General features: G+C 39.2%; 1 protein-coding gene across 1 annotated transcript; it reads left to right on the top strand.

The window, feature by feature from the left end:
- Positions 1 to 518: 518 nt before the first annotated feature.
- On the top strand, positions 519 to 2,317 carry LOC141564243 (transcription factor HES-5-like). The gene is made up of 3 exons (XM_074306504.1): positions 519 to 650; positions 764 to 944; positions 1,063 to 2,317. Exons 1-3 carry the CDS (start codon positions 588 to 590, stop codon positions 1,308 to 1,310), a joined length of 492 nt encoding a protein of 163 aa, XP_074162605.1. The 5' UTR covers positions 519 to 587; the 3' UTR covers positions 1,311 to 2,317.
- The last annotated feature ends 12,593 nt before the right edge of the window (positions 2,318 to 14,910 follow it).

Genomic DNA, 14,910 nt, shown 5'->3' with positions numbered 1-14,910 from the left:
TAGTCCTGGGTTCATTTCTGTTCCCGCTCTCCCAGAGGAGAAATCCTCCTCCTCCTCCTCCTTCTCCTCCTTCTCCTTCTCCTCCTCCTCCTCCTCCCCCCTCCCCGGAGAGCGGCTAAGATTTCCCGCCACTCGGCAGTGTGCGCGCGGGGGAGGGGCGGGGGTTATTTCCATTTCCATTCACAGATCTCCCGGCAGCGCACTTTGTGTCCGGACGCGGAGCGCTATTGATGTCCCACATCAGTGGGCAGCCAGTTCCCAGCTTTTCCAAGGCCAGGTTCCCTCCGCTCTCTCTCTCTCGCCACAGAGTCCCCACCTGCTCGGGGTCGGGAGGGGGAGGGGGGAACGTCATTATCCGCGGCCTATTCAGCCGGGGCCCAGGCACACAAGAGGAGATGCTTCTCTCATTGTCCAGGCCTGCCTTCTGATTGGCCGGCGAGTGTGGGAAAGTCAGCGAGGCCAGAGCCCCACAGATCCCGGGCCAGGCGGACCGGATAAATACGGGAGCTGCGCAGAGGCGGCCAGTCCAGCCAGCCGCGCTGCCTGCCGCCCTCCCTCCCGCCCTCGCCGTGTCCACCAGCAGCGCCATGGCCCCCAGCACAGACTTCATGGAGCATAGCTCCCTGCTGACTCCCAAAGAGAAAAACAAAGTAAGTTTTCGGCCTGGGACGAGTACTGGGACTCATTTCTCGTCTTTAAAATAACGCTGGGGTTGGGGCTGGCTCTGGGCTAACCACTCTGTTATCCCCTTCTTTCTCCCCAGCTGAGGAAGCCGGTGGTGGAGAAGATGCGTCGGGACCGCATCAACAGCAGCATCGAGCAGCTGAAGCTCCTGCTGGAGAAGGAGTTCCAGAGACACCAGCCCAACTCCAAGCTGGAGAAGGCCGACATCCTGGAGATGACCGTCAGCTACCTGAAGCAGCAGAGCCACCTGCAGGCCAAAGGTGAGCCCCGGGCTCGAGACGCTGGAGATGAAGGGTGCAGGACAGGGCCAGGGGCGGGGATGGATGCTGCTTCTGGGAGCCGCTTCTCATCCCTCTCTCTCCTTCCTTCCTTCTCCAGCTCCAGGCTCTCTCCCCAGAAGCCTGCAGACGGACTTCAAGGAGGGCTACGCCCGCTGCCTGCAGGAAGCCTTCCAGTTCCTCTCCTTCCACAAGGCACAGACGGACACCCAAAGCAAACTGCGCAGCCACTTCCAGAAAAGCTCCTCAGCTGCCTCTGAGGGGCTGGCTCCCACCTTCCCAGCTCCTGCTCCTGGGAAGCAGCCCGTCCTCAAAGGCCCTCCCAGTCCCCTGTGGCGGCCCTGGTAGATGGACCCATGTCGGCCAGCTTGAGGTGTTCACTCCAGAGGAAGATGGCTGCTGCAGAACCTCCTCTTTTCAGTAGGGAATATTAGTTCCCCCTTAATTTATGGGTGAAGAGAATGGAACACTTGAACTCTTGGCAGTGGACAGAGCCCTGGACTGGGAGTCAGCAGGCCTGGACTCCAAACTCCATTTCTGCCACTTACTGTGTGATCTTGGGCCAGCCACTTCCCTTCCTCAACTCTGAGGTCGCTTCCAGCTTGAAGGGAAAGGAGTCCAGTATTCTGTTAAGGGTGTGGGACTGTACATAGATATGTCTTCATATTGAAGAAGCCCTTAATGGGTGGGGAGGGGCAGGGGCAGGGAGTGGGAGAGGGAAAGGGATTTTGGTTCTGTACATTACAACTGTAGTAAGATTGTAAATCTGTTAAGTGCAGAGATGGGGGTGGGGGAGGGGGGATTCTCTGACTTGTGTAAGAGCTTTATGCCTTTGCATCCAGTTTTCCCATCATCCCCCTCCTGCCCCCTTTCTGACATGTGGCTAGCTCTCTAGAGCTTGTGTCATCTCTCTGAGCCCTCTATTAGTCCATGGATCTCCTGGTGACAGTTAGTTTCTCTATCAGGGACTACTTTGAGGAGATGAAGGGAGCTAGACCTTGTCAGACCATGGACAGGGAATGGATGCTTCTATAGGGTAGCTGCCTTATTTTTTCTATTTGTGAAAAGAATGGGGGTCACTTTATATTAAAGGATATGAAGGGATGAGGGTGGCGGGTGGGAAGCTGTGGTTTGAATGTTATACATTTGAAGAGGCTGATCCTGCTGAGAAATCACTACCACCAGCCTCAAAGCAGTTGCATCATCTAGGGTGCATGGGAGGCCCCTTTGTCCAACAGGGATTTAAGACAGTAGGTGTTCTGGGCACTGGGGCTGCTGGGTGCATACTGTGTATGCTTGGGTATATTTGTACCAGATAATTATGGTAAAGTTAAATAAACATGAATGGATTTTTATCTCTTTGTCTTGCAATCTCTCTTCTTGTCCTGTCTCTTAACTGGTGAGATCAAGAGTTCATCATGGCCATCTTGTCTAGAGGGAGAATGGGAAGAGAGGGAGGAGAGGGGACAGGCTCAGGGCACTAAAGTGCCCAAATTCTGGAAACTCAGACCTTCAGAGCTCAGTCACTTGGCATGATGGGTTAGTGAATTGTCCATTAGGTCTCACTCTAGGGAAGCAGAGCAGAGTTTGGAGACTTATTATCTCTGGTTTTCTTTCCAATTTTCTGAAGAAGCTGAACTAGACCTTGGTCTAGCGTTGAAAGACCATAACAGTTTCATTCAATTAATCCAACAGGAGTTGCTCTATTAGGGTTAGTGAGACCACAATAATACACGATCTCATCTCCTGGGGAGAGGAATAATTTCAAAGGTCCAGGGTATCCTACTTTGAAAGCAGTCTCATTAAAATACAGATTGAAATGGCCATTTTTAATTGGGTACCCCAAGGGGCGAGGGTGGTCTAGTGGACAGATCAGGAAGATTTGAGTTTAAATTCTGTTCCTGACCTATACCAGCTGTATGACCATCTCTGAAACCTGAGCACTACTTTTAAAACAGTAAGTTGCAAAACAGACACTATTGTATTCATTCCTCTTGATGATCCATCCCAAAGAGATGACTCTAATAACTTTTAAGACATTTTTCCTTTGGAGCCAGAGCTAAGACTCCTAGTTCCATCAGGTTTCTCTGCCTTCATTGCCATATCACCTTGCCCCTTCTATACCAACCAGAGAGTCTGGAAAATCTGAGTTTGAATCTGATCTCAGCCACTTATTAGATGGTGACCCTGAGAAAGTCACTAAACTTGACTTCCTCATTTTCCTCAACGGGAACTGGGATAATACTAGTAAAATTGGAATAATACTAGTACCCATATACCAATGTTGTAAGAATCAATAACATGTAAAACCCTCTGTAAGCCTTAAAGTGCTATAGTACAGTCCCTGCACAAGTAAAACTGACATTCTTCTCTATATCCTGAGTTTAGGCGCATAGGAAAGCCCCTACCCCACCCCAGGTTTGTGGCCCCCTAACCCTATTCCAAGCCTAAAAGATCAGTGTCAGAACTGCCTCCTTTTGCTTTCTCCATGCTAATGGTTTCAGATTCAAATCCCTCTGTATAAATGGTCAAGGATCATGGACAATATATGTAAGGACTGAGGTGAGCTCTAGGGCCACATTGTCCAACTGCCTTATTTTACAGATTAGAAAACTGAGGACCATAGAGGGGAAGTGATTTGCCCATGTCAGCACACACAGTCAGCAAATAGCTGATGGAAGATCTGAACTCAAGTTTCTCCCATAGTAGATTCAATAACAATTCCTTTCCTCCACTGAAACCCCTTTTTCCACCTGATCATTTTCACTAAGGAATAGTTAAATGGTTGAAATGACCACCAGGTGGCACCAAAATGCACAGAGAATTAGACCTATAGTGTAGACAACTTCCTTAACTTTCAAGACATTTCCTAGCTGTCTGTCTCAGTTTACTCATCTGTAAAATGTAAATAATAATAACACCTGCCTCCCATGGTTTCTGTAAGGCTAAAGTGAGATAATTCTTTCCCCCACTGCAAACGTTATAATGCTATTTAAATAGAAGTTGTTATTTGTATGTTGCAGCTCAATGTAATTATCTCTCCTAGTTTGGGGCTTCTCTGAGCTTCAGCCACAGTTTGGTCTCTTTAGCAACAAGGCAGTTTGGTATCTTTAACCACAGAGCAGTGCTGAGAGTTCTGGCATTTTGGTAAAGACTTAAAGAGTTTTGGCATTGGGGGAGGAGAAATTTAAACTGGAACTAGTTAAGGATTTGTGGGTAATAGTGCCCTTATTTAAGGAGTTTGGCTTGACTGGAATCAATTAAAAATCGATTGTTTTGAATCTCAAGAGAACTTATTAATAATATTGGGGGATAAAAGCCTGGAGTGGGGAGGTTCAGTAAAAGGTGTACAGAAAACCCTTTTTTGAAACTTTTGAAACTGTTTTACAAATTATCTCATCTGAGTCTTGAAACAACCCTATGCAATAGATGTATCTTTATATCCACATTTTGTTGTTCAATTGTTTTCAGTTGTATCTGACTACATTTGGGGTTTTCTTAGCAAAAATACTGAAGTGCTTTGCTACTTCCTTCTTCAGTTCATTTTACATTTGAGGAAACTGAGGTCAAGAGGTGTAAGTGATTTGCCCAGGGTCACACAGCTAGTAAGTATCTGGGGCCAGATTTCAATTCAACAAAATGAGCTTCCAGAACTGGCACTCTATCTACTAGATGCCTCCACTCCCATTTTACTGATGAGTAAACTGAGACTCTGAGACTCAAGGTGACTGATCCAGCATCTTACAGATAGTTAGAAGTAAGAATGGGGACTAGACTTGGCTTCCCCCAAATGTAGCATTATATCTGCTTTGCCACATTGCCTTAGTCTGAGTCTTTCCTAAAGCCTGAATCTCCAAATATGTAGACCAATGCTTTCTATACAGTAGGAACTTAGTAAATGTTTCATTTGTGAACCTTCTTTTATCTCTATATAGGCTCCCTACCCGATATAGAGGTAATTTTTTTTAAGGAAATTTATTTAGGCAATCCTAGGTAAGATGTGAGAGTTTGTACTCTCCTTACTTTCCTCAGTGAAAAAGGGATGGATTTTAAAAAAATTTATTTATAAATTTTTTTTGACAGTATATATGCATGAGTAATTTTTTTATAACATTATCCCTTGTATTCATTTTTCCAGATTATCCCCTCCCTCCTTCTACTCCCTCCCCTTGATGACAGGCAATCCCATATATTTTACATGTGTTACAATATAACCCAGATACAATATATGTGTGAAAATCCAATTTTCTTGTTGCACGTTAAGTATTAGACTCCGAAGGTATAAGTAACCTGGGTAGATAGACAGTAGTGCTAACAATTTACGTTTACTTCCCAGTGTTCCTTCTCTGGGTGTAGTTGTTTCTGTCCATCATTGATCAACTGGAAGTGAGTTGGATCTTCTTTATGTTGAAGATTTCCACTTCCATCAGAATACATCTTCATACAACATTGAAGTGTACAGTGATCTTCTGATTCTATTCATTTCACACAGCATCAGTTGATGTCTTTCCAGACCTTTCTAAATTCATCCTGCTGGTCATTTCTTACAGAACAATAATATTCCATAACCTTCATATACCATAATTTACCCAACCATTATCCAGTTGATGGACATCCATTCATCTTCCAATTTCTAGCCACTATGAAAAGAGCTGCTACAAACATTTTGGCACATACAGGAAAGGGATGGATTTTGAATATTCACATTATACCTCATGGCCCTACTTAGAGGCAGGACTGGCCCCTCTAATTCTTCTGCACCCTCTCCTTTGGGTGGAATTAGATCTCTGGGATCTCCCTTATTCTCAGGGGCACCATGACTCAAATAACTCATTTTTCCACAGAAAATCCAAGTCAGGCCAGGAGTTAAGATTTAGAGTTCTGCTTGGAAAATTATAGGAGCACTCATAAAATAAGCTGTAAAATAATAGCTCTCCCACAACAAATCACAAGAGAACTGCAGTCCTCCTATGAAATACAAAACCTTTAAGTTTGTTCTTCCAAACGTGCTGCTTTCAGGTGAGAACAAACCTGAAGATGCTTGGAATGAACTTATTTAGAGGGAGAGAAGTAGGGCTCCATGATACCACTTACACTATGGAGAGTGAAGTAGGACACACATGGTCCCTCACACATGGTCCCTCTCCCACCCACCCAATTGGTCTGCCAAATGGACAGAACCCAAGAGGAGAAAAAGGTGATTCTCAAGCATTATTATTTCAAAGAGCAGAAAGACAGTCCTCTTCCATCAGGCTGTAAACTCTCTCATCTCCATGAGAGGATTCCTCTTTCCCTTCTGTTCCCTTCTACAACTTCAATTTTGAGGTAATGCTCAGGTCAGGCATACTATCTTATTCACTCCTCTGTTAACAATATTCTTACTTTCTAGACTTCTCTCTCTCTCTTTCTCTCTCCCTTGGTATCTCTTCTCTCTTTTCTTTCACTCTCTCCTCTCTTTTTCCCTTCATCCTCTTTCTCTCTTCTCTCTCTGTCTTTCTTCCTTGTTCTCTTTTCTTTCTTTCATTCTCTCTCTTCTCTTTTTCTTTCTATCTCTTCTCTATCCCTTTGCTTTCTCTCTCTCTGTCTCTCTGTCTCTCCCTCTCTCTATCTGCCTATCTATCTATGTATCATCTATATATCTATCTCTTCTATCTCTTCCTTTATCTTTTTGCCCATTTAATGGTGTTATACTTTTTCCAATGACATGTAAAGATAGTTTTCAACATTCACCTTTTGTAAGATTCCAAATTTTTTCTCCTTCCCTTTCTTCATTTTCCCTCCCAAGACAGAAAGCAATCCGACATAGGTTATACATATACAATCCTGCTATATATATTTTCAAATTAGTCATGTTGTAAAAGAATAATCACAACTGAAGGGAAAAATTATGTGAAAGGAGAAAGGAAAAAAGTGAAAACATATGCTTTGATCTACATTTAGTCTCCATGGTTCTTCCTCTGGATGTGAACGGCATTTTCCATCTTTATTCTTTTGGAATTGTCTTGGATCACTGAATTACTGAGAAGGACTAAATCTATCATAGTCTATCATCACATAATCTTGCTGTTGCTGTGTAGAATGTTTTCCTGGTTCTACTTGCATCACTTAGTATCAGTTCATATGTTTTTCCAAGCTTTTCTGAAATCAGCCTTCACAGCATTTCTTATAGAACAATAGCATTCTATTTCTTTCATATATCACATCTTATTCAAGCATTCCTCAATTGATGAGCATTTACTTAATTTCCAGTTCCTTGCCACCACAAAAAGAGCTACTACAAACATTTTTGCACATGTGGGTCCTTTCCCTTCTTTTATGGTCTCTGGGATATAGACCCAGTAGTAACACTACTGGATCAAAGTTTGATAGCCCTTGGGGTATAGTTCCAAATTACTCTGCAGAATGATTGGATCAGTTCACAATTCCACCAACAGTACTTTAGTGTTCCCATATCTCTTTCAACAATATTATTTTCTTTTCCTGTCATCTTAGCCAATCTGATAATGAGGTAGTACTTCTGAGTTGTTTTAATGTTCATTTCTCTCATCAGTAGTATCCATCCATCTATCTATCCATCTTTATCTTTATCTGTCAATTATCTTCCTCTATCCATCCCTCTATCCCTTTTTCTTTCTATTATATATGTATGTATGTATATGTATCTACCTCTTATTTCTTTCTCTCTCTTTCCCTTCCTTAATAGTATTTTATTTTTCCAATTATGCATAAAGATAGTTTTCAACATTCATTTTTGTAAGATTTTATCTTCTCAAGAGACCGTTGTACATAATAACACCAGTATTTTATAATAATAAACTGTGAATGAGTTAATTATTCTCAGCCATACAATATATCAAGCTTTTGGAGTTAGACAATTTTTGTGTGAATTCAACAATATTAATAAAGGATAACTAATAAATATTTTCTCTACACCATAGCCTACAAACTTTGGTCCTTCTCCCAATCTTCCTATTTCATCTCAAACTTTTTTCCTCCCTCCATTCTCCCAACATCTTCAAGGAGATGATTCACTTCTTCCTAGAAGTTATAGAAGGGATCATGTATACATACACACATTTATGCATACACACACACACATATGTTTTCTCCCACATTAGACTAGGAAATCCTTAAAATTAGAACTTTTTGGTTTTTTTAAAAATATCTCCAGGACTTTTCTGTTGGAACTCTGTCTTCCCAGAAATCAGCCGGAGTCAGGATCACTAAATGTCTTTATTCCTGATCTTTTACGGTCACCCTCCAACGCCAGGTCCCGAGAGCACAGGAGTCGGCGACCCAAGTTTTCTCCTCCTCCTCCTCCTCCCACACAAGTCACTTCTCCCTCTTTGTCCCACCAATCAAGCCAGTACAGAATAGCTGGGGAGGTTCAACCTACTAACATGTTAATAGGGAACCTTCCAATTGGCAATTAGTCTCATGTGCTCCATTATCTAAGTGCATTGCTCAGTTCTAGCCCTTTACACTTATCATAATTCCTGGCACCCTGAAAATGCTTAATAAATGTTTTTTGATTGATTGAATATCTTGGATAACCAGTGTGTTCCTTAGCCTTCGTTCACTAATAATGAAGGAACTGAGGCTGTTTTTCCTGGAGAAAAAAAAGACTGAGCTGGGGGGTTTGAACATAGATCCAAAGATTTTTATTGGAATAGGAATTAAATATCGTTTATTTCAACCTCTCATTTTTCAGAGAAGGAAACTAAGGCTCAGAGTGAGAAAGGTCAGAAATCTCTCCATTATACCATGATACCTTTTGTTTCCATTCTCTGAGATTATGTGATTCCGGGAGTAAAGAGAGGTTGATCTTCACCTGGGAGCCTACAGAATTTAGATGACTCCTTTCTGGATCCCCAGAGAACAAAGGGGGACTGTTGGAGCTGCTCAACTTAGATTCTGCTTCTGAGAAACTGGGCTATGCTTTACAATCACCACCAGGTGTCACTTGTGAGTCATCCATGACTCACAGAGCCTTGAGAAAAGAGATTGCAAGACTCAATTACATAGTTAAAGTTTCCTGAATGGCTAATGCTAATATTTGTGTCTTCCTTGTTTATTCCATTTGTGTCAGCAGAAGCCAGCAATTTTAATGGAGTTTTCGTTAAAATTAATGGTACCATCTATTTAAAACCATCAGCAAGCATCATATGTAATGGGAATAAAATAGATCCATTCCCAATAAGAACAAGGGTGAAAAAGATTGCCTACTATCACCATTTCTATTCAATATTGTATTAGAAATTTTAGCTTTGGCAATAAAAGGAGAAAAAACTTAAAGGAATTAGAGTAGGTGATGAGGAAACCAATTTATCACTCTTTGCAGATGCTATGATTAAAAAATTAGTAGAAACAAAAAATAGCTTTTTAAATTAATTTCATAATTATAACTTTTTTTGACAGTACATACGCATAGGTATTTTTTTTTTACAACATTATCCCTTGTACTCCCTTCTGTTCCGAATTTTTCCCCTCCTCCCTTCACCCCCTCCCCTAGATGGCAGGCATTCCCATACATATTAAATATCTTATAGTATATCCTAGGTACAATATATATGTGCAGAACCGAATTTTGTTGTTGTTGTTGTTGTTGCAAAGGAAGAATTGTATTCGAAAGGTAAAAATAATCTGGGAAGAAAAACAAAAAAAATGCTCACAATTTACACTCATTTCCCAGTGTTCCTTTTCTGTCCATCATTGATCAGTTGGAATTGGATTAACTCTTCTCTATGTTGAAGATATTCACTTCCATCAGAATACATCCTCATACAGTATCATTGTTGAAGTGTATAATGATCTCCTAGTTCTGCTCGTTTTACTCAGCATCAGTTGATGTAAGTCTCTCCAAGCCTCTCTGTATTCATCCTGCTGGTCATTTCTTACAGAACAATAATATTGTTGTTGAAGTGTATAGTGATCTTCTGGTTCTGCTCATTTCACTCAGCATCAGTTGATGTAAGTCTCTCCAAGCCTCTCTGTATTCATCCTGCTGGTCATTTCTTACAGAACAATAATATTCCATGACATTCATATACCATAATTTACCCAACCATTCTCCAATGGATGGACATCCATTCATTTTCCAGTTTCTAGCCACTACAAAAAGGGCAGCCACAAACATTTTGGCACATACAGGTCCCTTTCCCTTCTTTAGTATTTCCTTGGGATATAAGCCCAGGAGTAGCACTGCTGGATCAAAGGGTATGCACGTTTTGATAACTTTTTGGGCATAATTCCAGATTGCTCTCCAGAATGGTTGGATTCTTTCACAACTCCACCAACAATGCATCAGTGTCCCAATTTTCCCACAGCCCCTACAACATTCATCATTATTTGTTCCTGTCATCTTAACCAATCTGACAGGTGTATAGTGGTATCTCAGAGTTGTCTTAATTTGCATTTCTCTGATCAACAGTGATTTGGAACACTCTTTCATATGAGTGGAAATAGTTTTAACTTCATCATCTGAAAATTGTCTGTTCATATCCTTTGACCACTTATCAATTGGAGAATGGCTTGATGTCTTATAAATTAAAGTCAATTCTCTATATATTTTGGAGATGAGGCCTTTATCAGAACCTTTAACTATAAAAATGTTTTCCCAATTTGTTACTTCCCTTCTAATCTTGTTTGCATTAGTTTTGTTTGTGGAAAAGCTTTTTAATTTGAGATAATAAAAATTTTCTATTTTGTGATCAATAATGATCTCTAGTTCTCCTTTGGACACAAATTCCTTCCTCCTCCACAAGTCTGAGAGGTAAACTATCCTATGTTCTTCTAATTTATTTATGATCTCGTTCTTTATGCCTAAATCTTGGACCCATTTTGATCTTATCTTAGTATGTGGTGTTAAATGCCTAGTTTCTGCCATACTAATTTCCAGTTTTCCTAGCAGTTTTTGTCAAATAATGTATTCTTATCCCAAAAGTTGGTATCTTTGGGTTTGTCAAACACTAGATTGCTATTTTTATTCACTATCTTGCCCTGTGAATCTAATCTATTCCATTGATCAACTAGTCTATTTCTTAGCCAATACCAAATGGTTTTGGTGACTGTTGCTTTATAATATAGTTCTAGATCAGGTACAGCTAGACCACCTTCATTTAATTTTTCTTTCATTACTTCCCTTGAAATTCTCGACCTTTTGTTATTTTTCTAGGTCATTAAAATAGTTTCTTGGGAGTCTGATTGGTATAGCACTAAATAAATAGATTAGTTTAGGGAGTATTGTCATCTTAATTATATTTGCTCGGCCTATCCAAGAGCACTCAATGTCTTTCCAATTATTTAAATCTAACTTTATTTTTGTGGCAAGTGTTTTGTAATTTTGCTCATATAATTCCTGACTTTCCTTTCGTAGATATATTCCCAAATGTTTTATACTATCAACAGTTATTTTGAATGGAATTTCTCTTTGTATCTCTTGCTGCTGCATTGTGTTGGTGATATATAAAAATGCTGAGAATTTATGTGGATTTATTTTGTATCCTGCAACTTTGCTAAAATTCTGAATTATTTCAAATAGCTTTTTAGCAGAGTCTTTGGGGTTCTCTAAGTATACCATCATGTCATCTGCAAAGAGTGATAGTTTGATTTCCTCATTTCCTACTCCAATTCCTTGAATCTCTTTCTCGGCTCTTATTGCCGAGGCTAGCGTTTCTAGTACTATACTGAATAGTAATGGCGATAGTGGGCAACCTTGTTTCACTCCTGATCCCACTGGGAAAGGTTCCAGTTTATTTCTATTGCATATTATTCTTACTGACGGTCATAAATATATGCTTCTGATTATTCTAAGGAATAGTCCATTTATTCCTATACTCTCATGCGTTTTTAGTAGGAATGGATGTTGGATTTTATCAAATGCTTTTTCTGCATCTATTGAGATGATCATATGGTTTTTATTAATTTGATTATTAGTATGGTCAATTATACTAATAGTTTTCCTAATATTAAACCAGCCCTGCATTCCTAGTATAAATCCTACTTGATCATAGTGTATTATCCTGGGGATGATTTTCTGAAGTCTTTTGTCTAATATCTTATTTAAGATTTTAGCATCAATATTCATTAAGGAGATTGGTCTATAGTTTTCTTTCTCAGTTTTAATTCTACCTGGTTTAGGTATCAGTACCATGTCTGTGTCATAAAAGGAATTTGGTAGGACTCCTTCAATCCCTATTTTTTCAAATAGTTTATATAGCATTGGAATTAGTTGTTCTTTCAATGTTTGGTAGAATTCACATGTAAATCCATCTGGGGATTTTTTTTCTTAGGGAGTTGGTTAATAGCTTGTTCTATTTCTTTTACTAAAATGGGACTATTTAGACTACTTCCTCTGTTAATCTGGGCAAGCTATATTTTTGAAGGTATTCTTCTATTTCTTTTAAGTTATCGAATTTATTGGCATAAAGTTGAACAAAGTAGCTCCTAACTATTGTTCTAATTTCCTCTTCATTAGTGGTGAGTTCTCCCTTTTCATTTTCAAGACTAACAATTTGCTTTTTCTCTTTCCTTTTTTTAAATCAGATTTACTAAGGGTTTGTCTATTTTGTTGGTTTTTTCATAGAACCAACTCTTAGTTTTATTAATTAATTCAATAGTTTTTTTACTTTCAATTTTATTAATCTCATCTTTTATTTTTAGAATTTCAAGTTTCGTGTTTGTCTGGGGATTTTTAATTTATTCCTTTTCTAGCAATTTTAGTTGTAAGACCAATTCATTGACCCTCTCTTTCTCTATTTTATGCAAGTAGGCCTCTAGAAATATAAAACTTCCCCTTAATACTGCTTTGGCTGTATCCCACACATTTTGGTATGATGTCTCATTATTGCCATTTTCTTGGGTGAAGTTATTAATTATGTCTATGATTTGTTGTTTTACCCAATCATTCTTTAATATAAGATTATTTAGTTTCCAATTATTTTTTGGTCTATTTTCCCCTGGCTTTTTATTAAATGTAATTTTAATTGCATTGTGGTCTGAAAAGGATGCATTTATTATTTCTTCCTTACTGCATTTGATTTTGAGGTTTTTATGTCCTAGTATATGATCAATTTTTGTATAGGTTCCATGAACTGCTGAGAAGAAAGTGTACTCCTTTCTGTCTCCATTTAGCTTTCGCCAAAGATCTATCATATCAAACTTTTCTAGTATTCTATTTACCTCTTTGACTTCTTTCTTATTTATTTTGTGGTTTGATTTATTGAATTCTGAGAGTGTAAGGTTGAGATCTCCCACTATTATAGTTTTTCTGTCTATTTCTTCTTGCAGCTCTCTTAATTTCTCTTTTAAGAATTTAGATGCTGCACCACTTGGTGTGTATATGTTTAATATTGATACTGCTTCATTATCTATGCTACCCTGTAGCAGGATATAATGCCCTTCCTTATCTCTTTTAATTATATCAATTTTTGTTTTTGTTTGATCTAAGATGAGGGTGGCTACCCCTGCTTTTTTGGCTTCACCTGAAGCATAGTAGATTCTGCTCCACCCTTTTACTTTTAGTTTGAATGTATCACCCTGTTTCAGGTGTGTTTCCTGTAAACAATATATAGTAGGATTCTGACTTTTAATCTAGTCTGCTAACTGCTTCCTCTTTATGAGGGAGTTTACCCCATTCACATTTATGATTAGAATGACTGATTGTATATTGCTTGCCATCATGTTAACCCCTGCTTATGCTTTTCTCCTTACCTTCCCTCTTAACCCCCCCCACCCAGTATTAAACTTGTGAACACTACTTGCTTTTCATAGCCCTCCCTTTTTAGTATCCCTCCCCCACCTTAAAGTTCCTCTTCCTTTTACCTCTTTTTCTCACAATTTCTGTATTGCCTTCCCCTTAGCTTACTCCTTCCCTCTCACTTTTCAATGAAGTGGAAGAAGTTTCACCATAAATCGAATATGTCTCTTGATACATACTATGTTCATCTCCCTCCTTTCATTCTCTCAGATATAATAGGTTATTTTTGCCTCTTCATGAGATGTAGTACCACCACTTTACCCTTTTTTATAATATAATTTCCTTTCCACCTCTAGTTTCTAGGACAAATTATACATGTGTTCTTTACATATCTTTATGGCAGAAATATAGTTCTCAAGATTTCTTTTTACCTTTTTAGAAATCTCTTGAGTTCTGTATTTGAAGATCAAACATTTTGTGTAGATCCGGTTTTTTCATCAAGAAAAGATGGAATTCATTTATTTCATTAAATGTCCATCTTCTTCCCTGGAAAATGATGCTCATTTTTGCTGGGTAAGTTATTCTTGGCTGCATACCAAGTTCCTTAGCCTTTCAGAATATCATGTTCCAGGCCCTTTGCTCCTTTAATGTGGAAGCTGCTAGATCCTGGGTTATCCTCACTGTGGCTCCTCCATATCTGAATTGCTTTTTTCCAGGAGCTTCCAGTATTTTTTCCTTTGTCTGATGGTTCTTGAACTTGGCCACTATATTTCTCGGCGTTTTGATTTTAGGGTCCCTTTCAGTAGGTGATTGATGAATTTTTTCAATGTCTATTTTACCCTCTGTTTCCAAAACATCTGGGCAGTTCTCTTTGATAATTTCCTGGAAAATAGTGTCCAGCCTCTTTTTTTCCTCACATTTTTGCAGGGAGTCCGATTATTCTCAGATTGTCAGATTTGCTGGCATATACTTGGGCAAAATAGTTCCAAATTATTGCTTTAATTTCTTCTTCATTGGTGGTAAGTTCACCTTTTTCATTTTTGATATTGATAATTTGGTTTTACCTTTCCTTTTTCTAATCAAATTAACCAAAGGCTTACCTATTTTGTTGATTTTTTTCATAAAATCCACATGGAATGCACAATCCATGGAAATGCCAGAAATCAGGCCAGCTCTTCTGGTTCTCACAGAGATCATGAAAATTGAGAGAAAGAAAGACAAAAAGACACCGATGTTCTTCCAAAATGAAGA

This window comes from Sminthopsis crassicaudata, chromosome 3 (genome assembly GCF_048593235.1).
Source record: "Sminthopsis crassicaudata isolate SCR6 chromosome 3, ASM4859323v1, whole genome shotgun sequence".
Classification (NCBI taxonomy): Eukaryota; Metazoa; Chordata; class Mammalia; order Dasyuromorphia; family Dasyuridae; genus Sminthopsis; species Sminthopsis crassicaudata.
Note: the sequence above shows the minus strand (reverse complement) of the source record. Positions and strands in the feature narration are given on the sequence as shown.